We start from the raw sequence: 27284 nt of genomic DNA on the forward strand, positions 1-27284 counted from the left end.
ATTAAAATAAGACCAAAATATATTCCTAAAAATGCATAATATTCCTCAAAAGGCCTTATTTATTTATTTCTTAATATAATAGGTTTCGCTTTTTTCAAACAGTGGATATCATATTGTAAGACGGAGCTTTTTATGCCTGTTTGAATTTGAGTCTTGCATGTGCGTGTGTGTGTGCACATGTGTGTGTGTGTGTGTATGCTGATCGAGTCAGGCCACTGTGAAGCAAGTGAGAGTTTCATGTTTGCATTAGCAGCTGCAGGGCCTTGGTGAAGATGCAAAATCCTGACGGTTGACTTGATCCAAACTCGGGCCAGTTTACATAACTGAAGCACTGCACTGCCCAGAGGGCCTGCCGTTAAATCAGTGTGTGTGTGTGTGTGTGTGTGTGTGTGTTTGTGTGTGTGTGTGTGTGTGTGTGTGTGTGTGTTTGTGTGTGTGTGTGTGTGTGTGTGTTTATTTAGCTGTCTGGTCAATTTCTTCCATATACACCTGTCAATGAACTTGAGAAATAAGTTTCTAAAGATCTTTCACTGTCTGCTCTTTTCACCTACTTTTGAACACGTGCCCTGTGTTCGCCTAGTTTCGGTCTTACAGTCATCCACCACTTGTATACGTGCAACCATCAAATGGTTAAAGTCAAAAGTGTTCAAATTCAAATGTCTAATTTGTTTGTCTTTGTTTGGAGAGAGCCGTTTCTCTCTGTCACAGCCAGAAGTATATGTGGGACACAAAGTGAAGGGCTCTTCATTTGCCTTGGCTGCAGCCGTGCTCTCCTGTGCAGCTGTCCCAGCCTCCAGCAGTCATTTGCGTCTCCACGCCGTGCTGTGATGGAGGCCTCTCATGGCGGCATCAATGCATGGCTCCAGGGCCCTTAGCTACCGAGGCCCTAGCGTATACTCAGTGATGCCAAACCCAATGTCTTTTATGCCAAAGTACACATCAACAGGGAGACTCTGTTGGCGTGCACGCTGAGTCGCAGTGTGAGAGTTGAAGGCGTATACAAAATGTCTGCTAAAAAAAACAAAAACATAAAGGTAATTCAAAATCTATTTCAAGTACTACAACAATAATAATAATAATACATTCTATTTGTATTGCACTTTATATTTAGCAATCTCAAAGTGCTACAGAGCAGAAAGTTAAAACAAGAACATTTTAAGATCAATTTAAAATAAACTTAAAAGCAGAGCCTATACAAGATATTTTAGCAGTAAGCTTTCTTAAAAAGGTGAGTTTTCAGGTCACTTTTAAAAGCCTCTGCAGTCTGTGGGGCCCTCAGATGGTCGGGGAGGGTGTTCCACAGCCTCGGAGCTGCAGAGGAAAAGGCCCGATCGCCCATAGTGCGGAGCTTGGTTCACCAAAAGCATGTGCACAAAAGTGAGTTATTATGCATTCATATCCATGTATCTAATTGGTCCACTTTCATACAAACTGACAGTCTGTAATACTCTCCAGCTCTGTATTGGTCTCTTATATATATATGTCTGTGTTATTTACTGTTTACTGCATAATGTTTATATCACTTTGATCTTACTGTGTCTTGTGTCCACTGCGGGATTAATAAAGGATTATCTTATTTTATTTTATCTTATTTTATATATATGTTTGGTTGCTAAAGTCGTCTTTATGCTGTTTGGTGCAAAGTAACATACAGTTGGTTTATCTGAGTTTCTTTGTTGAAAAGTCAAAAGAGCGTAGAGATGGAAGAGTAAAGTTCTAAAACAATGTGCTGAAAAAGATTTAAAAAAGAAGCTCCAAAGATTTGAAGGCAACTTTTAACTGAAATGCTAATGGCGTGTTAGTTTGACAGTAGGAGTGTCATTTCTTTCACCCATTGTAAATATAAAAATAATTAGAGCTGTTTTAGAGTAAGAATAACAAGCAATTAAAAGAATAATTGTAAGATTTGTATTCATTGTTAGCCAGTATAAATATTGACTTTGAGTGAATGTTTGTTTTCTTTCTTCAGGAGAACTATGCGTCCTCGTTACACGACACACACCATTAAGCACATTAACTGGTTTTGAAACGTTCTTGATCACAATTGTTGACACAGTCACCTCTGAGCAGCATAACCGATATTTGAAACTAGCACGAACACCAAGATAAAAGACTCATGAGCAAATATTAACGATAATTGCTGTGCGGGTGCCAGATTGTGATGCATAATCAAACTATGGCAACTATGAGCCTGAGCTCCCATGACAACGACTGCCTGAGAAATTACTCACCACAAATTGTTCGTTGCCATGAAGCCTAAGAAGTTGTCTTAAGTAAAGGGTGAGGTCCGTCACATCTGTCAGAAGTAGAAGTGAAGAAACCACACAATCAAACACATTGTTACAGTAATTTGGATTAGAATGTATTCATTCAATAAAATATTCCCTTAATACCACAAATGTATTGTTTTACCTGTGTTTTAACCAGTTTCTCATATTCCCTGGGTCTAAATTGAGTTCAAACCTGTTTCTAGTTTGTCTTGTTTTATTTATGTCCTTCAATGCTTGTATGTGTAAGCTTATATATATATATATATATATATATATATATATATATATATATATATATATATATATATATATATATATATATATATATATGGCACTCTGAGATTCTTGGAGATTCTATGCCTTACAAATAGAATGCATTATTATTAGTATTATTATATAAATCTATTTGTGAAGCACTTTGGTGCTAAACCTGTTTGTTTTTGAAGTGGTATATACACTAAATTAAATATTATACATTAATGAAAAACTTAATAAAAACTCTTTAAGACAGGGTCAAATTTGTATTGATTGAAAATGCAATGAATGCACTTATTCAAATAAAACAAAAAACATAATTCTTATTCCTACTCTATATCATTTGAATTATAAATTCTTATTGTTTTCAAAAATGATGCATCTAAGAGTCGCTTCATAAACTTGATCTTTCATCTCTAATATAAGTATATTTACATGTATTTAAATTAGAATTGAGTAATATTTAGATATGAAGAGGCTTGAAAGAGGGCTTAAACGATAATCAAAATAGATACATTATTTGTCTATTGACTAATCGATTGATCAACTAATGATATCAGCAATAATGTACATGTATTTACATTTTGGCTGTAAATTGTCATAAAATAATTTGATCCACTGGGATCCAGTAGCGTGTATATCCGCCACTCCTTTCACTGACAGAGGTGTGAGGTAGCTTTACATGCCCTGTGTGTGTGTGTGTGTGTGTGTACGTGTACGTGTACGCACACACACACACACAGGGCGTGTAAAGCTACCTCACGCATGCGCGCACACATGATATACATGTACAATCTTGGACAAATTACAGTTTACTTTTAGATTAGTAATACACACATAGTTTTTTCAACATTTGTGATCCTATAAAAAATTATATTTCATAATGTAAATCAAGCAGTAACAAAGACTCAGAAAACAGTCTCTGTGCACTGTAAAGAGAAGTACATGTTGGGTTTAAATAAGATAAAGGAATCAATAAGGACAGATTTTCTTTTTCTTTAGTTTTTCCCTGTTTTTAGGAAAATGCTAATCTTGGAATGACAAGACTTTATTTAGTTGTTGGCAAGTATAATTACAAAGTATAATTTGAACTAACAGGTGCACCCATCATATACCCCTACCTGTCTTATCACAGGGTGCTGCAGGCCCTAGAAAGCCCAGGAGAGCCACAGGACTAAAGCTTTCATCAGGCTGTCTGAGGAAGCCACGCTCCCGCCCTCACACATGCTAACCAGCCCGGTGATGAGTGGTGGGAGTGCGCTGCCATGTTTTTCTCTCAGTTTGTTTAAAAGATTAAGGTGGTGAACCCGAGCATTATGGCGTCGCCGGACTTCATACCACCTGAGCTGCTCTGAGGGTCAGCATTGTCTCCCTCACGGCTGCCGGGGAAACGTAATAGTGTTTAAAGTCAGCCTAAAAGCAGATCTTTTACAGATTAGACTTTCAAAGAATGAGCATGGTCATTTTAAATCACATGAATGAGCACTTAAAAATAAGACAGGGGAACTTTTTTTTTTTTCGAAAACACGTGCAGCACATATTACCACCAATTCCTTGAAGACATCATCAACATCAATTTCAACGAGGAATACCCATGTTGAAAGTTTGTTATTCTTCTCTCTCAGGTTGCGTCCAGCGATTGTGATGATGGCCTATATTTTGCATGCTGAAATCACAGGACGGCCTTTGTCTGGAAAACATTTACATCTCTTAACACAGCTGGCTCGTCCAACCACTGGCGCAAAATCAACAAGGAAGCAAAGTAGAAAAACAACACGCAGGTTTAGTTACCACTAAAGAGGTCTTTTAGTGTTAAACGTCAAAACAACATGGACCATTTTGGACTTTTTAAAGTCAACTGAGGTTGACTTTAAAGGGGCATTTGAATATCAAAAGGAAACAATGTTTGTTTGGGCAGTTTTGGTCTATGAAACTAAAAAAAGACTTGCATCGAATAAATATGAAGTGAATACATACAATGTAATCAAAAGTGGACAATAAATATTCTATGTTTAGTTTTTAATAAACAACAGTTAAAACTTCATTCGAAAAGAAGATCCAGATTTGAATGCTAGGTATTTTTCGCCATTTAAAGACATCAGAAACGTATTAAAGCGATTTAAAACAAATAAAAATCGTTGTAGTATGCAGACTTTGTCGAAGGTGAACAATAGACCCATCCATAATGAGCTGAGGTATGTCAAGAGCATGTGATGCCCAGAGGGGGTGTGGCCCTTCAGGTGATCCGTGGAATACACTCCAACACTTAGTGACTCGTTCTCACACACACCTTAAACATCATGCATGGCTCTCTCACTCCTTAACTCTTCCACTTCACCTCGCAACAAACTGTGGGAATAAAATTAATGAGCACAGCACTTCTAAAGAGCTAATTACTTCAACTGCATTTGGAAGAGCTGCTGGATTTTGGACTTAAAGACAGTGAGTTGTTATCTACAATTGTGATCTTTCTACCGGGATTGTGTGCTGGGCTGATCTCTTGTTTTGATTTCCCACCACCCAGGATTAAGGATAAACTGTGGAAGTACTTATACAGTGCAGCATTTGCAGTTCACTATATATTCTGTCTTTGAAGGGACATTTCTGAACTGTTCATGACAATGCCGGTGGTCAAAGTGGAGAAAGACTATCCAGCAGACAACACCATCCCTGCCTCCAACCTTCCAGTGCAGTCAGAGGAGCAGCCCAGAGGCCGCAGAAGGAAGAGACCTCTGCAGCGAGGGAAACCCCCTTACAGCTACATCGCACTCATTTCCATGGCCATAGCCAACTCCCCGGACCACAAGCTGACTTTGGGGGGAATCTACAAGTTCATCACCGAGCGCTTCCCCTTCTACAGAGACAATTCCAAGAAATGGCAAAACTCCATCCGCCATAATTTGACTCTCAATGATTGCTTTATCAAGATCCCCAGAGAGCCGGGCCGACCGGGGAAGGGCAACTACTGGGCCTTGGACCCGAACGCAGAGGACATGTTTGAGAGCGGCAGCTTCCTGAGGCGCAGGAAGAGGTTTAAGCGCTTTGACTTGAGTACTTACACCTCATATGTCCACGAGACACCAGTTTTCTCTCCTGTCCAGATTGCCAGATCAGCCGCATACACCAACTCAGTGTACAACAACATGACAGTCAGTCCAGCCTACGGGCAGCAGCTGAGCTCTCCCTATTACCCGTCTTCCTCTCCACCCGGGTTTGGATCTGGTCAGAACCGCATGTTCAGCATCAATAACCTCATCGGACACCAGACTCCAGCCAGCATGCTGGGAGGTCAAGGGCCAGAGGGGATGCAGCAGCCCGGCAGGAACTTCAGTCCCGAGGGGGTCCCAAACGGATCCAGTCCCTGCAGCCTGGGAGCCCCAGCTTTCCAGAGCCAACCATGTGGAGGGCCTGTATCGTCACGCTCCTCTACGCATCCCGGGTTCACCTACTCCGGGCCAAGCGGCCACCCGCACCACCATACACACCAGAGCTCGTACGTACAGGGCCACACTCAGGGGTATGCAACGGCGGGGCGCCTCCATTCCTCAGCCCACGGGTCAGTGGAGGCCATGGACCATTACGGCAGGGTCTCCCCAGTGCAGTTGGGCTCTTTCTCCCAGTATAACAGTGCTGCAGGTCCCATCGCCAACACTGGGGGTTATCTGAGACACCCAACGTACCCGGGGAATATGGACAGGTTTGTGTCTGCTATCTGAGCTCCTGAGAGTCTCGATGAGAGCGTCTCACTGCCGTGTTCACAGAACATCAGAGACTTGAGCAGCGCCCAGTGAGCGAGAACTTTCTGAACTCAAATGTGATTGTTTTGCTTTGTACATGACATTTGTTAAGGGCAAAACGGAGACGACAGATTAAAAAAAAAAACATTCCTGACACCGCTGTGATTTACCAGATTAACCCTACAACCCATTTTCTATATTGTTGATGGTAATTTACTTTGAGATACATGCTATGAATTTGGATTTGAATGTCAAGGCTTCCTCACAGTATGTGAGTGTAAATATTATCTACTGCCGTGTGTGGTTGCGAGCTTCTTTTTGTGTCATGAATTAAATGTGCAAGTTTAATATTTACAACACTAGAGAGAGAGACTTTGAAATATTAGTATAAATTATTATGCTTCATGGTCGTCGATTTGGCAATAAGTGGCTTGTATGAAGAACATCAGATTTATCACATGTGCATGTAATGTAATGCATATTAGGTTGCCTTTTTGGAAATAAACTGAATTATTTAGCACTTTGGTTCTTCAAGAATAAAATATTTAAAATATTGATGTATAATTGCTGTTCCGATTTAAGCATGTGCGCCAACATATTATCCAAGAATTGCAATTTTTTTTATAATGTCCAATGTGGTTTGGCAAATATTGAATTTCAAACAGTTTTACTTGCAATTGTTAGAAAAAATAAAATGCAACATTTTAAAGGGACGAACAGATCAAGACGTTTGCCTCCAGGAACAAAAGAAAATGCCCTCACACGTCTTTTTCTTTAGGGCCGTTTCAGCTCAGCTGGTTTGAAGTGTTGTCTGGAGCCACAGTCACCGTGACCGGCCTCAATTATCATGTCCAGACATCAACACAGCACTTAGACAGACGGACAGTTAATCTACCACACAGATCCACTAATCAAGAAAATGAATTGACTTGTAACTCGATGTCAGCCTATAAAGTGAAGTAGCGGGAGTCCTTTATCTCAACAAGAGACACAGAAAGTCTGCATATCCGACAAGATGAGACTCGTAAGGAAACGCTTCATTATTGTGAAAACACTTGATTTTCCTATCAGAAAAGAAGCGTTGCTGATAGATGCGGTGGGGGGTTTCCCAGGTTGAAAGGGTCCTAGTTTTCCTTGAGTGCCACTGAATCAACGGTGGATCCCTGTGGATTAAATGAGGATAGCAGTAATCAGCAAGTGTCAAATTAGAATTTCAGAAGGACAATGATATCGGTTAAGACCTGCACTCAAGATAGAAGGGACACGGCTGATACGCAACGAAGATGTGTTTGATAAACATCGGCCTGGGTTATGGTCTCAATGGTAGCCGAGAAAGAAATAGGTTGATATTCACAGTGCCCCAAATACTATAACATTATATGGGCAATATCTTAAACAAAGAACACAGATATTTAAACAAACTCATGTAGTCTATAGGCAACAGAAAACTATGTACGGTCACATTAAGATATCAACCTATCCCTCCACATTTGAAGATAAATTCATTAGTACATTTAAAAACACTGAAGGGACCGGTGACAATAGATACTGGTGATTGCTGAACATTTGTGACATTTTGTTAAACACGTATATGTTAATATTGTGTTTAGTGCAGTGTTTTTCTTTACAAATTAAATAGATTTCATTTTCAAAGACAGACACTGCAGCAACGCAGCAGGCGGACGGGACAAATCTTCTGAATGAAGTCGTGTTTTTTGCATATAGCTCGTCATGACCAAGAAACAAGTAAACATAATAATCGGAAGGGTGGGTTGTCCAGGTATCATTACAACTTTAAACCAAATCATCTGATGGATCAAATTAAATACTGGGCCAAGATATTTTACTAAACCGCTTTGGTATACAAATACATTAATTTAAAACAAAACACTAGAAAGAAAAAAGAAAAATGTTTTCAGCTAAACTAAGGGTGTCTATGTGTGCGGTTTTAAGTATTAAATGTTTGCTAACACAAGGTATTTTTTTAATTCTATAAATGCCATTAAACTTGAAATAAAAAAACATCTCAAATGTAAGGAGCAACGACAATGCATAAGATCATATTCTTTTATTAAACTCATACTAAAAATAGGAACACGTACAGCGAGGACAAGCTCAAACATTACAAACATAAATACAATGAACACAGGTGACAACAACAAGCAAGTCAGCCGATGTAGTCAATAAGCTGCTGGAGTTGTACACAATTCTTCACGACCACCGGCAATGACCGCAGAGTCTGTTTGGAGAAAACAAAAACAATCAGTGCCTCAAATATTCATATATAAATTCCGTATTTATAGTATAGTAGAGAGTATAGTCTGAACAGAAGACGGCACAACAACAATATATAACGCATCTCTCACCTCTCTGACTTTATTGAGGATTTTGTTTAGCATCTGGAGCTCATTCTCACTCTTCTGCTGGTTGGTCTGGTGGACGATTTGCTGAGAGACATTAAAACATCATGAACACACTGGATTACGTCCTATTTTTTTATGACACTTCTTCAGCTCTTTTATAACATATAAAAGATAATCTTAATGTATTCCAAGAAGTGAAATAACAATGCTGGTATGTAGTGAGCGATATTAGTACATCAAGCTGATACTTACATGTCTTTTGGCTCGGTCAAGGAGTTTAACTCTGGTCTGCTCCACCTCTTGAAGGCTCAACTTCAGTCTTTCCACCTATAGACAAAACAATCAAAGAAGAGTTCACTCAATTATTTTTAAAATGTATTATAAACTACACAGTATCTGGCAACTCTCACACTATAAGTGAGAGGAACATACCTCTCTCAATAACTGGATCTTCTCTTCCATGAAAAGTGCCGGGTTAGCTGATTGGCTACCAGCTTTTCTCAACTCCTCATGCAGGAATTGAGTTTCCACCTTTGACTGATGGAGAGAACGACGAAGCTCAACCACCTCTTTTCGCAATTCCTGTGAAAATGAAACAAATAAAAACTGTTACATTTGACAAAGTGTTTTCGGATTGTTTTATAAATTATAGATATGGATTGTGTGCCTTACGTTGCTGTCAATCTTGTGTTTATTTAGAGTTTCCTGGGTGTCTTGTATGTCCGCCATCAGCTTTGTCACAGTTTTTTCATCCTATGTAAAGAGATACATTTTTAAAAAGGCACTCATCAGTGCTTCTTGAGCTCCACAAGATCATTCCCATCAGTCAGCGCTCTTTTCTAACCCCTTTTGAATTGTGTTAGGTATCATAGATGAAGTCAACAGCATGTACAGTAGTTCTGACCTGAGCTCTTTGCTGCAGCGCCTGATTTCCTCTCTCAAACAGGCTGTTCAGACTGCTGAGTTGGCACTTCAGCTCAGACACCTCCTCATGGTGTCTGTTGTGTGCAGCCTGCTGCTCCACCTGCAGGCCAGAGCTGGAACAATGCATTAGATCATGTTGGAATATAGAATTTGGAAAATAATGTTAGTTGCAGGCTTAAATATTAGTCATAAATAGATTCCTGTATGAAAAAAGGCCATTCCACACATGTTACAGCTCTTACATGGTGTTGTGCAGCTGCTCCAACTGGGCATCTTTATGCTGCTGCAGCAGCTTCACGGTGCTGATGAGCTCCGAGACGGTGCCGCCCAGGTCAGCGAACAGCTCGGCCACGCTGCTCTGCTCGTCCTCCCCGGGCTTAAACTCCACCGAGTTCAAACTCTTTTTAGGGGTGACGGTTGCGATGCGCGTGAAGGCGCTCGTCGCACTGAAGACATTTTCACACGGTGGCCCGGGCGAGTCTGAGGGGACAGTGAACGATAACTTACATTTTTGATTACCATGAGTGGATATTTAAGCCCCATTTTAACTGAATTAAAAGTGCATTTAGATGTAGATGCACAAGTTGGGATTTCCATCAATTATTGTCCCTGTAACTAAGATGGTATCTCTGCAAGTTAATAACTGTTTCAAAATAACTATGTGGCCATGCTTATTATCCCTGGGAGAAATTTGATCATTTCACCAGCAAACAATATAAATAAGTGTCATATAATATTGAAGAAAAGGTGATTCACAGCATGAGAACACACCAGTGTCACTTAAAAAAAAAAAAAAAAAATGTATAGCCCCTTTAATAAAGGGGACGGGTCTGCTGAACACACATTCAACCCATGTTTGCTCAATTTAAATCTGACGGTCACAAGAGGGCGTCCCGGTTCAGAGACACTTGTTAGCGACTGCTAAAGAATAGCAGTCGCGAACAAGTGCATTGCACCATAATAAATGAAATATTTATATCAGCACTCGTGCCCAGAACAAACAGAAGTCCAGTCAAGGTTGGGAGGAGGATCATGGAGAATGAATGGTTGGAGGTGCACCATCCAACCAATGAGACTGACCCAGCTTGGCTTTAACTGGCATTAATGTGTCAGTCAGAGAGTTATTAATTGTGTTCAAGGTTAAAAACAAAAAACAGAAACTAAATTATTGTCTGCTTTATAAGCAAAACAATCTTTCAAGTTTCATTCTGGTCTGTTAAAGATCCGAGCCAGCTTTAAGTCACATGCGGGGTGAGCTACAGTACCTGATCCAGGAGCTGTGTCTGTTGCGACGTCTTCCTCCTTCTCAGCAGTTAATGCAACCATGACACTGTCGACAAAGGAGCTGGAGGGGTGACGACGTTGAGACTCCTTCTGTGGTTCTGATTTCTGAAAACATATAAGCCTGTATGAAAAAAAGGGTTTTCTCCACAGTGCATGCTGTAGCTAAGTATGCAGGTGTTGAATATGGCATTGACAAGTATGAAAGTGAGACAAAGGTGGTGAGATCCGGCAGTCCTTCTGTGTTACCTGCTCATTGAGAGCTGTATGTAGTTCATTGGTCAGTCCTCGCAGTGTATGATGCAGCAAAATAATTTCAGTGACCGCCTGTGACAGTTTCTGTCCAAGCTCAAGCTGGGTCGCATCGGCTCTGGACCTCGTAGTTTCCAACTCCTCCTGCAAACTCCTGTTCTCAAGCCTACGTCACACATACAGACAAGTTATCATTTAGCATACAGACAAAACGTGAGACAATTTTAATTTGTTGAAAGATTAGCACCTAATTCATTAAATAAACCATTATTTACTTTTGTTTCATATTTGCTGATACCTACATTTTTAAAAAAAGCTACAAATAACTAGGTTATAAAAAAGGTTTTTTGAGTGGCGTTGTCGACTCAACAGATGCAACCCGCTTAACCTAATCAACATTTCTCACTTGCACATTGATATAATAACAGCATATAAGATCATTTCATGGGTGTTGTTAACTTAAACCTACTGAAGTTGGTCACGTTCTACTTTTAGGTCCTCACACTGGATGTTCCTCTCCCTGAGGCCCTGCAGGTTGGCCCTCAGCATACACTCACTCTCAGCCATCTGCTCCCTAGCAAACTCATTCTCCACCTGTAAGAACTGACACACACACACACACACACACACTAAGAACCAGCCCTGGGATATAAACCTAAATAAATGTTGTGCTTCAGCCTTCTCAGACAATAAAAAGGTAGTAAGACTTTCTTAATCACACAAAACATTCCAAGTGTAAAGAATATAAATCCCAAAGCTTACTTCGTTCATCTCACGCACACCGTTGAGCTGTGTGCAAACTTCCTGGAGCTGCTGGATCTGCGTCTTCTGCGATTGTGAGAGGACCTTCAGCTGACTGAGCTGCTCCTCCCTTTGAGCCAGAGCCTGACTGAACTCAGACGCACGCTGCTCTGACTGACCCAGTGACCTCTCCAACCTGAAAACAAGCACAGACAACACATAGGCAGGGGGCAGTAGTTGCAGTATGTTATAGATGTGTGACAGTGAGCAAATGTTGCTCTCAGAGGACAATGTTGCCCCATTCTTCACAAGTAATTTTAAATTTAGAAACGATTGTTAAGTTAAGAAGAGGTGTGAATACGTGTTTTTTTACCGGTATACATTACATTACATTACATGTCATTTAGCTGACGCTTTTATCCAAAGAGACTTACAATAAGTGCATTAAACCATGAGTCCAAACTCAGAACAACAAGAATCAAGCGAGTACAATTTCTTCAATAAAGTTGAACTACAAAGTGCTATCAGTAAGAGACATTTAAGTGCTACCAAAGTAATACTACAGCGCTACCTTCCCTATTCAAGGTATAGTCGAAAGAGATGTGTTTTTAGTTTGCGACGGAAGATGTAGAGACTTTCTGCTGTCCTGATGTCAGTGGGGAGCTCATTCCACCAATGAGGAGCCAGCACAGCAAACAGTCGTGACTTTGTTGAGTGTTTAGCTCGAAGTGAAGGAGCTACAAGTCGATTGGCAGAAGCTGAGCGAAGTGAACGAACTGGGGTGTACGGTTTGACCATGTCCTGGATGTAGACCGGACCCGATCTGTTCGCAGCACGGTACGCAAGTACCAATGTTTTGAAGCGGATGCAGGCGGCCACCAGTGAAGGTCGCGGAGTAGTGTGGGTACATTTCGGGAGGTTGAAGAGGGGTATAAACTTCTCTTCAATCATGTTTGTCATTATTGTGATTTTACTCAATATTTCATATTAAACTACAAATCTCTAATATGTAAAATCATTGTCATAGCTTACTCGTTTGCTCTGTCGGTGGTTATCTGGATGTCCTTCCATGACTGCTGCAACCTGAAACAACAACATATTTAGGCACCATGCTGTATTGCAGTGAGTTTTCATTTAATTTTTATTTCAAAATAATGTTCTGTGGTGCATGCAGTATGAGTTGTATGATCATACTTTGTACTCTCAGAAGCAAGGGCCTGCTCCAGGAAGGTGTAGGAGGCCAAAGTGGAGGAAACTGTGGCAGACAGCTTCGTCACCTTCGTCTCCAGCAGACCACGCTCTTCCTCTCTTTCTGTTAGCTTCTGACGAAGCACCCCCATTTCTGAAATTCAGGAGAAAAGACAGACATGTAAGCAATTTGATAGGCTGATAAAGAAGAACAGTTTGAAAAGTGAAGAAATTGAATAGCCAAAGCAAGTTTTTACCTGAGGCCAGAATTGTCACCTGCAGATTTAAATCACTAATCTGTTCTGTGGCACTTTGGAGATTCATATTAGCTTCTTTAAATTCCTCTTCAATCTGTTGGGTACAAGTTCATTTAAATACATTAAAAAGCAGAATATGGCATTATAAATATATAGTCCCTTTGAGACCAGTAGAGTTGCAAGGCAGTAAGTGACCATATTAACACAAAGACATTAACGTCATTGGACCTGCTCTCTCTCTTCCACAGCTTGGTCTCTTGCAGAGAGATGTCCGTCCCTCTCTCTCAAAGCAGAAGCTGCCTTCTCATTCAGCTTCAGAAGCATGGGAGTGGTTTTCTGCAGAAGGGCTCTGGTTGTGCAGAGCTGTGATGAGGACACAAAAGCATCAGACATTGGAGCACTAATGCGTTTAAAACAAAAGGAAATGCTGCCACCATTCAAACGCCACATAAAAGAGCAAAATTATGTGAAGGTACAATTGTGTCGTTGATAAATTGTAAGTAAACGTCACAGATATCAAACACATTTTATTTTTAATGGTTTGAAACGAAACACTGATGATGATGTTATTAATACTTTGTCATCAGATTTCTGTACATTTCTGCTTACTTTGAGGAATTGCTACACACTGTGTGTGTGTGAGAGTTATTTACCAACAGTAATTCATTATATAATTATATATTAAACATACTTCTTTCATCAAAGTGCAGTGTTCGTCCATAGTTGTGGACAAAACATCTGAAGCAGAATTCAGCATCTCCGTGGAGGCCCGGATTAATGCCACCTGCATTAGTAAGAATATTAATTAAAATATTTCTGATAAATGTTATGCTGAAAAGAACAGTGTGTGTTTGCCCATTTTCTGTACCTGTTCTGGGTAGGTCTGGTCTAAGGCAGCTGACAGTTCTTGCTGAGACCCCACAATCCTCTCCAGCTCAATGACTTCAGTGGCACAGTGAGTCCTCAGCTGGTCCATCGCACTGAAGGCCTGGAAACAGACAACCGGACACACACTTAAACCTCCTGGAATAAAGAATGCTTAAAAAAAGCCAACAGCATATCGCTCGAAATAAAGATTTAAAAAATGTAATTTAAAATTAGTTTGAATATTCTGTATGATTATTTCTGTATATGTACTTAGGTCCACCAGAGAGACAACTAACACCTCTGATACATTAAGTGTTATGTTTTAAGCGGCCTGTGATTTGTTTTTCTTTCTATTTGTTTATGTCAAAAGACTATATTTAGTATGATATGGAAAAATGCCACATTTGCTGTCCATTCTGTACACATGACATCTATTACATCTGTCCGTCCGGGGAGAGGGATCCTCCTCTGTTGCTCTCCTGAAGGTTTCTTCCCTTTTTTCCCTGTGAAAAAGTTATTTCTGGGGAGTTTTTAAAAAAACATTTTTTTTAATGTCTTTAATTATTTCTTTTTTACCCTGCATGTATGTACATATATTTCAAAATTGTTGCGAGTTCATAGATAACAAATACTTGATTGTGCACCTTGTAGTTCCTGAGATGCAGCACTTTTGTTTTACCATGCTATACTTATGAGAGGATATGAGACAAGGTTTTCTAACAAATTAAATATATAGGAAAAGAAAAGCAGTAGTCCCATGTGCCAAAAGAGTAAATATAGTCCTACTCGCAATGTTTGTGACGGAATGAGGAGTTAATTCAGTGAGCGACTAATGACACCTCAGTGTTCTACTGTACGACTTAGAAGGTCTTTTGTTCCAGTAGCAGTCAGATCTCGTCATGAACACTTTTAGATGTAGCATCTTTCAGATGTTAATCATATCTCAAATTGCTCTTTATGGTGTTATTTATTTGTGGTACTGTGAAGGTAATGTCTATATTTTTTGTTGTCTTTATTTGTGCTTTGGCAAGCTCGGAGAACACATGGCTCTGTTTGCTCCCAACTCAACACAGAATTATTGTAACTTATTTTTTCACAACAAAATGCATGAGAAAGTATGGCCTTGTTTTTTTGTTTTTTTTTTATTCCGGGCATTATCAAAACAGGAAAAATTAAAAATCAGCCTAAAGTGGAGCCACTATAACAAGGATTGCAATAATCATGGAGCGAGAAAAAAAAAACATACATGGAACTACTTAAGTCACATTAATTAAACAAATTTGGCCCTGTGCTTACCGCCTCCTTGGTTGTGACGGCGTCCTCCATCCGCATCCTCATGTCATCTCTTTGGTGAAAAGCATTGTTTACCTTCTGCAGCAATGTTGTGTGGATCTCCTTTGTTTTCTCAAATACAGACTTCATCTGACCATACTAAACAGAAAAATAATACACATCAACTAATTTGTTCCCACTGGATAATTACACAGAAGCGTGCAAGACATGTTTACATACATGTAAAACAAGGCTTTGATGATCCTCTCTGACAACGGCTCCGATTTGCTTCACGTTAGAGAGAGCAGCATCCGTGTCATAACTCAAAGAACTCTGTTGGGAGGAATGCACACATTTCACTGGTATTAAAGAGCAAAATCAGGAGTATCAATGCATTCTTTTCAAAATAATGTAAATTGTTAAAAAGCATGTGCCAGAGCCTTTAATGCTAAACCATTTGGACATAGATGAACACATGTTTTGCATAAGTCTCACCATGGTGCCCCTCATGACCTGCATATGCTGGATGAGGTTCTGTAGGGAACTTCCATTCAACTCCAACTCACCAATCCTGCTCAGAGCCTCCAAATATAGGTCTCTGTACATTGTGGTCTATGTAAAATAAATAAATCAATTAAAAACAAAGATTGTGCATGAACTAAATGGCATCTGAGATTTCTTAAAAGCAAGACAATATACCTACAAAGTACAAACTCTTAATGCTTCACATCTCTATTGTCACCCCCTTAAAAGATGTCTGAATGTGTCCTTACCTGACTGAGTTCAGAGTGGTCTGTCTGCACAAGTTTATCCCTGAGGTCTGAAGGTGCAGGGCCTGCAGAAGGACATCCATCAGCCCTGCATGCAGACAATTGCTGCACAAGAGCCTCCACCATGATCATGCTAGACCTTAACCTCTGCTCCAGCTCTTGTCTGGGAAGACACTCCAGGCTGCCTGGAGGTAGGCTGAGAGCACATCAACAGAAACGTGAGAGGCAGACACAAAAACACAGATATCTGAATTAACCATATTCAGAAAACATTGAAAACTAACTAGTCCAAAGTCAACACTTACTTCCACAGGAGAGGGTCTGTTAGAGTGCAGGAATCAACCACAGAGATATTCCTCTTTCTCTCAAATTGGCCAGTTGTATTGACGCTTTGGTCTAACCATTTAACAGGAGTGGTGCCCACACAGACACTGTGGGATTCTGCAGACGTATCTTTTGCCGATGGGAGCATGGCGGCAGCAGGAGGCAGAATGGGAGCAGAGACGGCAGCAGGAGCCATCTTTCCTAATGCCAAGAAAAGAAACTCTGCCATCTGCTGAAGCTGCTGCTGAAGGGGACCATCTGGAATCAAAGGTATATCCAAAACCTGCTTCTCCACTTCAGGATGAGGCTCTGTCCAAGACTTTGCCACCACATCCCCGACTGGCTCTGACTGAGGCTTGCAACCTAGTACAGTAGAGTTAAACAGAGGTCGAGGCATGGGGCTCTCCATGTGCTCTGCCCATAACTCAGCAGGGGCGACGTTAAAAGGAGCAAACATGCTCTTTTCACCCTCGAGACCATACTTGTCTAAAGCAGGAACCCTAAAAGCCTTTAATGCAGCGAGAGAGGCTCTACGAACAACAGGACTGAGGATCCCAAACTGAAAAGCTGATGCTCCTGAAGGATACTCTGACAGCACTTTCAAAACACCAGGGAAGTTTTCTGCCTGAAGTGTTTCTGCAGAGTTGCAAAGAACAGGTCCATTTCCAGATAAACCCAAAGCGCTGTCTATTGCCTCATTGGATTCACAGGATCCACTCCTTTTTTGGACTTGAGATACATGTTCCATATGCACATCGACAGGCGTAGATGTTTCTGGTGAAGTCGCAAGATGGCAGCAGTCAGAAGACTCTGTTCTATAAAGCATTAAAGGCAATGCATTGTCCTCAGGATGCATTGAGTCCTTTTTGGACATTTCTTGCTTTTGACAGCTCACAGATTTACCATCCAACGCATTTAAAGGTGTGTTAGGTAGTGAAGATGTACCGATAGCTGGTGGGTCAGTATCGAACACAACTTCATGGTTTTCCACATGGCTGTTAGGTTGTAAATGGTCATCTTGAATGTGTTCCTGCATAACATAACTAGGTACACTGTTGTCATCAAGGGGCTGGCAGATCACCGCCTGTTTAAGCAGCGGCGACGTCTTCTGAGACAATCCATCGGATATTTCAACATCACTTCTGGCGCTGCTGAAAGAGCTGAATGTAATGCCAAGTTTCTCTTGTCTGCCAGTCTGGCTATCAGATCCCACCAAGCTTATCTGTTTAACCTCCTCCTCAATATCAAGGCTAAATGATAATCGTTCCTTCAATGGGTAATTTTCAATTTTACAGTAATGGTGATCTAAATGATCATTACTGTTTTTCCAATCTTGGTCACTAGCAAACATGCTTGGATCAATACCATAATTGTATGACTCACGGCAGGTCGCAGTTTGATCAGCTGGTAGAGGAACAGTCTCATCTGCTACGGTGGTGCCATCGGAAATTTCAATCACACCGCCAGTGCAGTTCAATGATTTGAAGGTTACATCACTCAGTCCATTGGCAGGCTTTTCAGAGCCATTTGTGGTCTCAGAGAAGGTGGTGGTGGCATGAAGAGCACTTTCACTGCTAAAGTAGGGATGGTCCGCATGTTCCGCTTGTCTTAGTTGTCCACCGTCAGAGAGACATGTTAAATGTACACTGTTCTCTTGTAATGCCTCAACCAGCTGTGCCTTAGGCAGAGGAATGGTCTCATCTTGTAGTCTGGTGACATCAAAAACGTCCACCTCACCGCCATCGCAAACAAAGGATTTACAAGTGACATCTTGCTTTCCACAGTATTCATTCGGAAAAGCGCTGAAATCTTGCGTGACTCGTCGATCATCCAAGTCGCCAGAGGCCAGTGTAGTGTTTGAAATTTCCCAGAGACATGCAGCGTCAATGTCAACCAAGGAGGCATCTTTCATCTCAGGATTGTAATAGGGGTGTTCATTGTGGTCACTGCAGGATTGAACTATTGTACTGTCAGAGATGACTGTATCTTCCGTTTCATTCATGTTTTTAATAGCCTGATTGCTTGGCAAAACAATACTCTCTTCTGCACACACCAAGAAGCCTGGAACCTCAACCTCTCCACCAGGACAGATGATGGACTTAAATGTTACATCTCCAAGTCCACAGGCTGTCTCAGAAGTTATAACAATAGTGGAGGTATTGATTTGATTCAATTTGGTGGATGGAAGAGATTGCAAGTGGGCCTCGGGGACACAGAGAGGAACAATGGCCTGTTGATTAGAATAATGATAGGTAAGAAAAAGGTTTTAAAATTTGTTTTTTAACATTGACACTAACGGGAGCAATTATAAGTATAAGCTCACCTTTGTCGGTTTCAATAATAGAGTTGACAGATGCAGCATTTCGTTCTGCACACTTCTCAGAGGGGTACGCTCCACACATCTGCCTGGAGGCTGACATTAACAGAAGTCAAAGTATTATTAGCTTGTACAGTGGTGATTTAACAACAAATTGAGCACAAAAAGCACAAAAGTCTTACCAAGCCTTCCCCACTAAAACTTGACTTCCTGGAGGACATCACTGCAGTCCTGGGACACTTTTTACAAACTGTAAAGGACGACAAAGACTTCTCTAATAATCGTGCTTAAAATGTTAATGAAACTGCTAATGGTGGACACTAACGTTAAGTCAGTTTCTACATAGAATTCACGTTAACCAACGAGCTAAGAAGCTACTGATATTACGCTACGTGACGTTATAGAGCAACGGAACACAAGTAACGTTAACTCATTAGCCAATTCATGAGCGTTAAAAACTAAACCAACCTAGCTTGGTTGTATGACGTAACGTAGCCCTTAAGTAGCACGTAATGTATTGCGAAGAGTAATGTTAGCAAGGGCGTAGGGCTAGCAAACTCTAGTTTAGGAAAGCGTTACCGAAGTCTTTCGCGAACGTACGTTACGGCATTGGCAGCTAACAGACATTTTAAATCAAACAAATTATGGACTATTATATGTGAACTCAATTTAAACATATTACCTTCCAACGTTTACCAGCCACCAACTTTAACCAACTATGCAACAGTTACGCGAATTAGGGTAAACAAACGCTGAGCGTCAAGCTGCTGCCGTCAACCGCGTTTCATTCAAAACACAAATGTCAGCTCTGCTATTGGTTCATTTCTCCTTCTCTTGTTGTGTGACGTACTGGGCGGACGTCCCGAACCCGACCGCACACTGCTGCCCCCAAAAGGACGTTATTGTCATTACTCTATGGTGATTTTTCCTAAAGCCCATAAAATCTACAACTTCAGGCAAAGTTTGTCTTTACAATTGTATGCATAACCATATAAATAACTATTAGTCGTTGTCAACAACTTACTTCAAAATACTTTGACAATTAACCCGCTAATTTGCAGTAAAAAAAAAGTGCACTTTACCGGTTAATTAATTAAACCACATTTAGTTTAATTATTTCGGACGTCCTGGGTTTGACATCCTTATCATTCTCTTGGGCGGAAGGCCAGAAATAAAAAAGCCATACAAATTTAAATTGTACATGAAATACACTTTTACACCAGAGCAGAAGGTAAACTTGCAAACACTATCATGAAGATGTCTGGGAGAAGTGGGCAAGTCTGATAACACTTAATTAGAAGAATTTGATAATTTACTACATTCGTACAATCAAACCTATTCCTAGATCATTTGACCTGGAACACGTACAACCATGTCAGAAACGGAAAACATAAAACAAACTTTTATTTGATATATTTATACGAAATTCAATCTTGGCTTTCATGTTTTTGATTTTTAATGATTTGAGGCACATTTGACAGGCTCTTTATTTGTTTCTCAACAAACATGAAAGGAGTTCTCACATTGAAGCAATGTGTTGCTCAACAGGTCGGACCTGCAGTACCTCAGCAAAGTCTTGTCCAAACCAGCAGGTGATGTCAGCCGTGTCCAGGGTGAAGAAGAAGAGTCTGTCTCTGCAGCGCGTCCTCCTGTAGACTGACCGTGGGTCTGCTGACAGCACCCCTCTGATAGCGGCAGCAGCTTCCTCTGGACTACGAAGAAACTTGAACCTGGGTCTGTCACTTTCAGAGGGCCCTGTGTGACATGTTTGTTTTTCCCAAATGCCAGCACTTTGTTATCATACAAATCATCATGCATCCATTATTATTAAATGTTAATCCTGCAAGATGTATGAAGGCATACATGCTTATACTGTACAGAACCACACACACTTCACACCCATTTGCATCTACATACTAGTTCTATTTTTGTTGATAATGTTGATGGTTTTGTTCAGCTTTGTTGTCTTTGATTTTAGCTGCATGTCAATTTCTATCTTCCTGTAAATTGCTCTTTGTGAGGACATTTAAATTATTCACAAATGAACACAAACTTGGCCAATGAATCTAATTCTGAAGGACTGTTTTCATATTCATCTCTTTCACAACAGCATCCTCTTGTGGACAGAAACACAACATCACCCTTTTATCTAGTATTCGGTTTACCTGACGAGTGTGTGGGAAGGAAGTCTGCTAACTCCCTCTCAGCCTGGGGAGTGAAGCGCACCTCCAAACTGCTAACAGGAGGCTCTCTGATCCAGCCAGCGATGGCACTATGGGCCTCCTCTCCGTCGCAAGGGTGGGCCACAGTCGCATCTGGTGGTTTGGTTTGATCCTCTCTTGAACAACTCAGCTGGCAAAGGTCCTGTTGGGTGACATAGGCCTTGACCTCCTCCAGCACCTCCTGGGAGTCTTTGTGGAGCGAAAACTGAGCGCTGACAGACTGAGATGGATCTGCAACTGAAATATCAGCTTCCGAGTTGTCTCTTGAGCGGAAACTACATAAGTCATCTTCATCATCATTTCTTTCACTTTTTAGGCCTGTCTGATCATCAGAGTCTTTTGGGGGGTTAAATATATCTACTGTCTCATCTGAGCCCATCCTGGAGATGGGGTTGTCGTACTCTGGGATGTAGGGTTTGATGTCCAGGACTGGGGTTCCAGTGATCATGTCAATGTTTGACAGATGTATCGTATCACCTAAAAAATAAAAGGCGGGGCAGCATTAGTTTCTATCAAGCAACTTGTTTCTGTGGATGGGGATGAATTTGACAGCGGAACATTTAGACTTCTAGTATATTTAAATAGAGTGAAAGCAGGAAATAATATTCTGTCCATCGGTGTAGTCTAGCATGTCTATACTCTGCCAAATCTGTACATAGGTCTTCACAAATACACAGACATGCATTTTGCACACAATCAACCATTGAAGACACATTTTTGTTAATCACACTCACCTACTATTGTATCAAGTCTAGCTAGAGTTAGGCCCAAGGCATTTGGTCGGTGGGGACTGCGTGTCGAGTAGATACCAACTCTCTGACCGTTGAGCCTCGGAGGCTTCACTTTGGCTTTGTAACTCAAGTGCCCATTTTTGTGAAAGAGAAAGATGACCCTGAAGAGACCAAATAGGGAAAACACACATATGACATACTGAATTTTCGTATCCACTGTTTATTTCATGTGTGCAGAGGTGAAGTTTGCTTTGGTGCAATCAAATCCTAAAATGTAATGCCTTTATGTCGACTCTTAATATCAAGTGTACTTGTAACTCCTGGAGGTCGAAATTAATTAAAAAGTTTCCAGACACATCTCAAAAATACACATTAAGCTAAATTAATGGACAGTGTTTTAATAAGGTGATAATCTGAACGTCCCTTTTGAGTCATCGTCAGTGGAATGAAAGACATATTTCGTGTAACAAGAACCTCAAACCATGGATTTGACTTTGAAAGATATACAGGATAAACACACCGTACACTAACTGCAGGAGACCTACCAGACATGGGAGTATTGCTCCAGACCCACCAGAGCATGCTCAGGGTTATTGAAGACACTCTGCTGGATGCGCAGTTCGGCCCTTGAGGGGCCACAAATGGTGGGCTGTCTGGGTGTCCCATTCTTCACAGAGAAACAGGAAGTGATGTAACCAATTGGGACTGTCTGGATGTTTCCTGGAGTGTTACAGAGATAACATTGTCTAAATTCATAACATTTTCAAGTAACCATTCATTTATTGTATGTGTGGGGGTTTTTTTCTCTACTTTTAGTATTCATTAACTTTATGAAGTTGCAATGTTTATATTTTTAGCAATGTATATATTTTGAATTTTGGATATCTCTGATATATTTATAATTTTACTATACTATATATGTATTATACTATATTTGCACTCTTTCCTGCTTTGCATTACAACTGTGGCTCTATTTCCATTCCAATTGTATTTTAGTGCTGAAACCGTCAAATCAAATAACTGACACAAATCAATAATATTTGCTGCACATACATTTATCTTACGATCAAAACTCCCATTTGGCACAAACAATCCTTTGGGATGAAGCCAGTATTAATATTTATTATGAAGAGATGCAGTAGTATTAAGTACATTTAATAAAGTATGAAATATTGTTTTTAAAAAAGTAGTTATCTACATTACTATTGTGGTGACAGTTGTACTCATGGCAATTACCTTGCTCTAATGCAGCCTGTGGTGATGCGGCCGGTGGTGCAGTCTGGTCTTTATCAGGTTCACAGAGCGCCATCTTTGACACAGCAGACTGAATGGATATCAGATGTTTGCGATGACCTCTAACCGCACTGTCCAACATCTGCCTGTCGAAGGAGAATCAATGCAAGTAAATACCATGTCAAAAGAAGTGCAGATATACAATGTATTGAACGGCACGCGAGTAAAGAAACACAAGGAAATGCAATACAACCTTAATTTAAGTAACGTTGTATATCAATAACAATAATTGAGAGACATATACAAAGTGAGTTGCAGCTGTTAGGAAGGTGAATGGTACATTCCTATCTCCACCGACCTCAAGTTCTTGATTTCCTTTCTCATCACCGAAATCTGCTCATTCAGTTTATTAATGTGCTCGCCGCAGCAGTCACACAGAGGACTCATCTTACTGATGACTAAGTAATAAGTGTAATACTAGTAATAAGCTTTTAGCTAACTGGTTAAACAGCAACAAACCACTGACGAAACACGTGGGAGTCTCTCAATGCGGAAGCACGAGTTTGACTTCCGGTTGGCCAACCAGGAGCGTTCCGGGTGTCAACACAACTGACAATCTGAGCAAGGGGCTTTTCTTCTAATGGATCATTTATATTGTGTATATTGTAACGTAAGTGTAGGTAGAAAACTCGACATGCAGCCAATACATATACATTACGCATGAATGTTGCAAAAGTAATTGATACATTTGCACCAGTTTAACCCCACTGCACGTTTTGATTATGCTTTTATGTTTTTTACAGCACAGTATTTTAAGTAATCAATTAATATAAAAAAAATATGAATATAGCCAACATGGCTAAACATCACGTGCTGGTTCCACTGCATGTTGTATATCAACAGAGGGCAGCCAAGAGTAATGTCACCCTGCACGTTTTCTTTTTTTTCTTTTTTCAAATAAGCTTTATTTATGATTACAGAACGAATAGCCAACAGATAATCGTACAATATAGTCAGTGGTATTTGAATTAACTTTAACTCTGCTACATTTCAGACAGAAATATTGTCTTGCTCTTATCTGACACCTTGTTACGCTACATAATAACATTGTATATATAAAGAATAAGAGCATACTATAATAAAGTGTATTAAAGTAGGTACAATTGTCTCCACCTTGCCAGCTAAAGCATTCATATTCTGCTTATGTAGTAACGCATAAATAATAATAATCAAATAAATATTCTGTATAATAATATTAAACTGACCGGGCCATTCTGCTGTATAAATGAACACTTTTATTTCTAATTCTTTGAAAATATTTTTTTTAATGGTCTAGTTACTCTAACTGTAGTAAAGGATCCAAAAATGTATCCACCTCTAAGTACTAAGTACTACCAAGTAGGCTAAGTACTACCAAATAATGAATATATAATAATAATAATAATAATAATAATAATAATAATAATAATAATAATAATAATAGATTAAATAAAGCCAGTTACTAAATTTGGACGTAATTTAATTTCTTCATCGAGGTGAAAAAATACAATACATTTGGTAAATTTGTTAAATCAATCATTTTAATAGATCCAAATGAAATAAATCTATGACACTTTCATAAGAGCCTGTACAAAAACACCAATATAATCTATTGTATCAATGTATCATTGATCATATATTTCTAACATAATAATAAAGACAATTGTGACCACATTCAGATGATTGTAAGTAGAGTATTTTATTAGGTAAATAACAACTTTTTAGACAATTCTATCCATAATTACAAACACATCATCCCCAGTGATTTATACAATTTACTCTTAATTGAAAGCAAGCTAAATTAGCTGTTTACTGAATGCAAAATACAAAAAAGTTTTGCAGTGAAGAACAAACTAGAATAAATAGGCATACAGTTTTGTTTTGAATTGATACATTTGTCAAAGATGATATTGGAAACAAACTGTGATCGGAAAAGAAGGAAGTCTGAGCCTAGGCAGTATCTGAAAAGTGTGCTTTAGAAAATTAGAATAAATTTCCTGGGAAATATTTTTGTGGAGGAGGTGTCAGGGACAAGGTTGGCAACATTTTGTTTTGGTCAGGTATGTTGTACGACGATGTCCCAATCAAATCTAAAAAAAAAAAACAGCATACAATTAATATTAAGACAAATCTTGACAAACATTTTCCACACCATTCATTCTCCTTGCAGTCTAATTCTCCTCTGAAATACCTTCATTGGCTCTTTTGTCTTGAGATGAAGAGATGTCCCCCTCCTCCTCAGGGCCCAGGTCCTTAATCAGGACCTGGTCAAGGGCCTCCCTGCATTGTGCCTCTGTGAAGATAGTCTCCACCTGCAGAGGAGCTGCAGCAGGAGCAGGAGCTGCAGTTGGAACAAGGGCTTGAGTCAGGACTGGAACTGTGACCAGAACAGCATCTGGAGCTGGAGGTGAATCTAGAACCAGGACTGGAGCCGTGTCTAGAACTTTTACGGGAAATGGAACAGGAGTTGAGGGTGAGAAAAGGGCTGTAGTCGGCTTAACTGGTGCTGGAGAAGTCAGAGTAGGAGCAAAGATGGAGCTTTGGATGGATTCAAACAGTGGCCGAGGTGCAGCGGCAGCAGGGACAGGTGAAGGTTGTGATTCCACAGCAAGTAAAGGGAATAGAGAGCCTGGTGTTTGATCTGGTATGACCTCCGTTGGTTCAGGGACCACCAACACAGGAACTTCCTGAGACACAGCTGCCTCCTCCTGAATGATAGAGATCTCCGGCATGGGCTCACTCTTCTTGGGCTTCCCTCTCCTCTTTGTGCTACTCTCAGCCCTGTGTTTTTTCCTCTGGCTCTCAACCCTGAGAGAGTACAACAAATTCAATCAACCGCATAACAGTGGGCATTGATACAACTTTTTGGGATACTTTTGCAAAGCTAATAGTACAAAGTCCTTGACCTGGATCTGGGGCGTCAATAGAAACACAAGAGCAACCTTTGGTTTCCTCTTGCTCCATATTCAACATAAAGCAGAGGAGTGATAAGCAGCTGGAGTGCTGATAATGATTTAACCGTGCATTGGGAAGTACATTGATATATAGAAGCAAGTTTTGTTAATAAAGCCTTATTTAACGCTTCTGAGGCTAAACTTTCTATTTGTACTCTGCATGGGGTTATACTGTAGATTGTGTCTGCACTGCTAAACCTATGATGGTTACTCCACATGAAGATAGCTGTAAATGTAGGTCACTGCACTAACATTGGCTAATCCTTTCTTTAAATTTACCCAGAAACCCACTGGTTAGTCTCCTTCTCTTCTGCTTCCACTTTTCTCTTCCTGAGAAGATTCCTGTCCCGCAATCGGTGACGGATCCCACCTATGAAACAGAGAAACAACAAGGGCAGCTTGAAACCAAAGAGCGGTGCTTTTTATGCATGACCAGCAAATGTGGTGGGTGACTGATGGTGTTTAAAGCTGCGGTTCAAAGACATTTTTTTCTTCTAGCTTCACCCGAGCAAGTGTTTGACTGAAACATTTCCACTTGGGTTTAAAATACAGAAAGATTAGTAACAGTAGCTGAGCTGTTGATGAAAGTATTGCTGTCTGAGTTGATCAAAATATATCACACAGTATGCAAATGAATAACTGGCTTACTCAACTGACTAGGCCTACTCAATTTAAAAAAGAAGAGAAGTCAATCTTGAAAGTTACCTTGGTCCTCATTTGAATGTTTATGTTCCGACTCTTGTTTCTCTTGCTGCAACTTCGCCTCCATTCTGAGTCCCGCTATGAATGAATTCAACTCTTTGAAGGCGGGCAAGCGCCGAAAAGAAGACAGAATAACTTCTGACTGTTTTCTTTTCCCACCCCTAAATGAATTATCTGGTTAACCATTACCATAGTGCTGGAAGAGTTCTTGCAGCTTTGGTCTTATCGTATTTGTAAAGCTGGAGGAGTTGGCACAGCATTGACAGAGAGAGAGAGAGAGAGAGAGAGAGAGAGAGAAATGACTGGGGCAAGTTGTGTGAGGGCAGTGTGTGTGATAGGGATAAAATATGTATGAGGTGGAAATAATAAACTATTCATCTTATTAGACTAAAATGGTGTCTTATTAAACTAGTAAGCTATCAGAAAAAAGGACTCTTCTGTTTTACATGCCTGTTTATGTGCAACCCAGCAGCTGATACTGAATCTGAAATGTCACTGTTGCTTAGCAATGACAGAATTATACTTTGACTGAATTTATATATATTATATATATATAGGTGTGAATGTGAGAGTGAATGGTTGTAT

General features: G+C 40.2%; 4 protein-coding genes across 5 annotated transcripts; 1 reads left to right on the forward strand and 3 right to left on the reverse strand.

Moving 5' to 3' along the window:
• Nucleotides 1–4821: 4821 nt before the first annotated feature.
• foxe1 (forkhead box E1) lies at nt 4822–6944 on the forward strand. Its single transcript, XM_034538269.1, has 2 exons — nt 4822–4967; nt 5122–6944. The coding sequence occupies exon 2, from the start codon at nt 5141–5143 to the stop codon at nt 6239–6241; it is 1101 nt and encodes a 366-aa protein (XP_034394160.1). The 5' UTR covers nt 4822–4967; nt 5122–5140; the 3' UTR covers nt 6242–6944.
• Nucleotides 6945–8315: 1371 nt separating this feature from the next.
• spag5 (sperm associated antigen 5) lies at nt 8316–19625 on the reverse strand. The gene is made up of 25 exons (XM_034537718.1): nt 19501–19625; nt 19001–19067; nt 18825–18914; nt 16483–18731; nt 16181–16373; nt 15903–16019; nt 15648–15740; nt 15432–15566; nt 14137–14256; nt 13960–14052; nt 13497–13631; nt 13269–13362; nt 13018–13165; nt 12856–12906; nt 11845–12019; nt 11552–11685; nt 11080–11248; nt 10815–10938; nt 9792–10029; nt 9530–9662; nt 9298–9378; nt 9058–9207; nt 8878–8952; nt 8629–8709; nt 8316–8501 (listed from the first exon to the last, which is right to left on the reverse strand). Exons 2-25 carry the CDS (start codon nt 19037–19039, stop codon nt 8430–8432), a joined length of 4989 nt encoding a protein of 1662 aa, XP_034393609.1. The 5' UTR covers nt 19040–19067; nt 19501–19625; the 3' UTR covers nt 8316–8429.
• A 662-nt stretch (nt 19626–20287) lies between these two features.
• trmo (tRNA methyltransferase O) lies at nt 20288–23570 on the reverse strand. Its single transcript, XM_034545802.1, has 6 exons — nt 23363–23570; nt 23008–23150; nt 22317–22491; nt 21775–21932; nt 20984–21517; nt 20288–20573 (listed from the first exon to the last, which is right to left on the reverse strand). The coding sequence occupies exons 1-6, from the start codon at nt 23449–23451 to the stop codon at nt 20338–20340; spliced, it is 1335 nt and encodes a 444-aa protein (XP_034401693.1). The 5' UTR covers nt 23452–23570; the 3' UTR covers nt 20288–20337.
• Nucleotides 23571–24721: 1151 nt separating this feature from the next.
• hemgn (hemogen) lies at nt 24722–26946 on the reverse strand. 2 transcript variants are annotated; one of them, XM_034545823.1, is made up of 4 exons: nt 26703–26946; nt 26289–26367; nt 25235–25851; nt 24722–25133 (listed from the first exon to the last, which is right to left on the reverse strand). In XM_034545823.1, the coding sequence occupies exons 1-4, from the start codon at nt 26764–26766 to the stop codon at nt 25027–25029; spliced, it is 867 nt and encodes a 288-aa protein (XP_034401714.1). In that variant the 5' UTR covers nt 26767–26946; the 3' UTR covers nt 24722–25026. The 2 variants fall into 2 exon arrangements, with proteins under 2 accessions (XP_034401714.1, XP_034401705.1); XM_034545814.1 differs by having other exon boundaries at nt 26277–26367.
• Between the last annotated feature and the right edge of the window lie 338 nt (nt 26947–27284).

The sequence above is a fragment of the Cyclopterus lumpus genome, chromosome 1, assembly GCF_009769545.1.
Source record: "Cyclopterus lumpus isolate fCycLum1 chromosome 1, fCycLum1.pri, whole genome shotgun sequence".
In the NCBI taxonomy this organism is placed as follows: domain Eukaryota; kingdom Metazoa; phylum Chordata; class Actinopteri; order Perciformes; family Cyclopteridae; genus Cyclopterus; species Cyclopterus lumpus.

Coding starts and splice junctions, on each gene's coding strand:
- trmo (XM_034545802.1), bottom strand. CDS start 23,451: ATGAGTCCTCTGTGTGACTGCTGCGGCGAGCACATTAATAAACTGAAT. Junction 22,492..23,007: donor ACAGGCTGCATTAGAGCAAG/GTAATTGCCATG, acceptor GTAACACTCCAG/GAAACATCCAGACAGTCCCA. Junction 20,574..20,983: donor CCTTCCCACACACTCGTCAG/GTAAACCGAATA, acceptor CATGTCACACAG/GGCCCTCTGAAAGTGACAGA.
- spag5 (XM_034537718.1), bottom strand. CDS start 19,039: ATGTCCTCCAGGAAGTCAAGTTTTAGTGGGGAAGGCTTG. Junction 14,257..15,431: donor CCGTCACAACCAAGGAGGCG/GTAAGCACAGGG, acceptor GTCTGTTTCCAG/GCCTTCAGTGCGATGGACCA. Junction 13,166..13,268: donor GGTGACAATTCTGGCCTCAG/GTAAAAACTTGC, acceptor CCTGAATTTCAG/AAATGGGGGTGCTTCGTCAG.
- hemgn (XM_034545814.1), bottom strand. CDS start 26,766: ATGGAGGCGAAGTTGCAGCAAGAGAAACAAGAGTCGGAACATAAACAT. Junction 25,852..26,276: donor ACTAACCAGTGGGTTTCTGG/GTAAATTTAAAG, acceptor GTACTCTCTCAG/GGTTGAGAGCCAGAGGAAAA. Junction 25,134..25,234: donor AGACAAAAGAGCCAATGAAG/GTATTTCAGAGG, acceptor TTTTTTTTTTAG/ATTTGATTGGGACATCGTCG.
- foxe1 (XM_034538269.1), top strand. CDS start 5,141: ATGACAATGCCGGTGGTCAAAGTGGAGAAAGACTATCCAGCAGACAAC.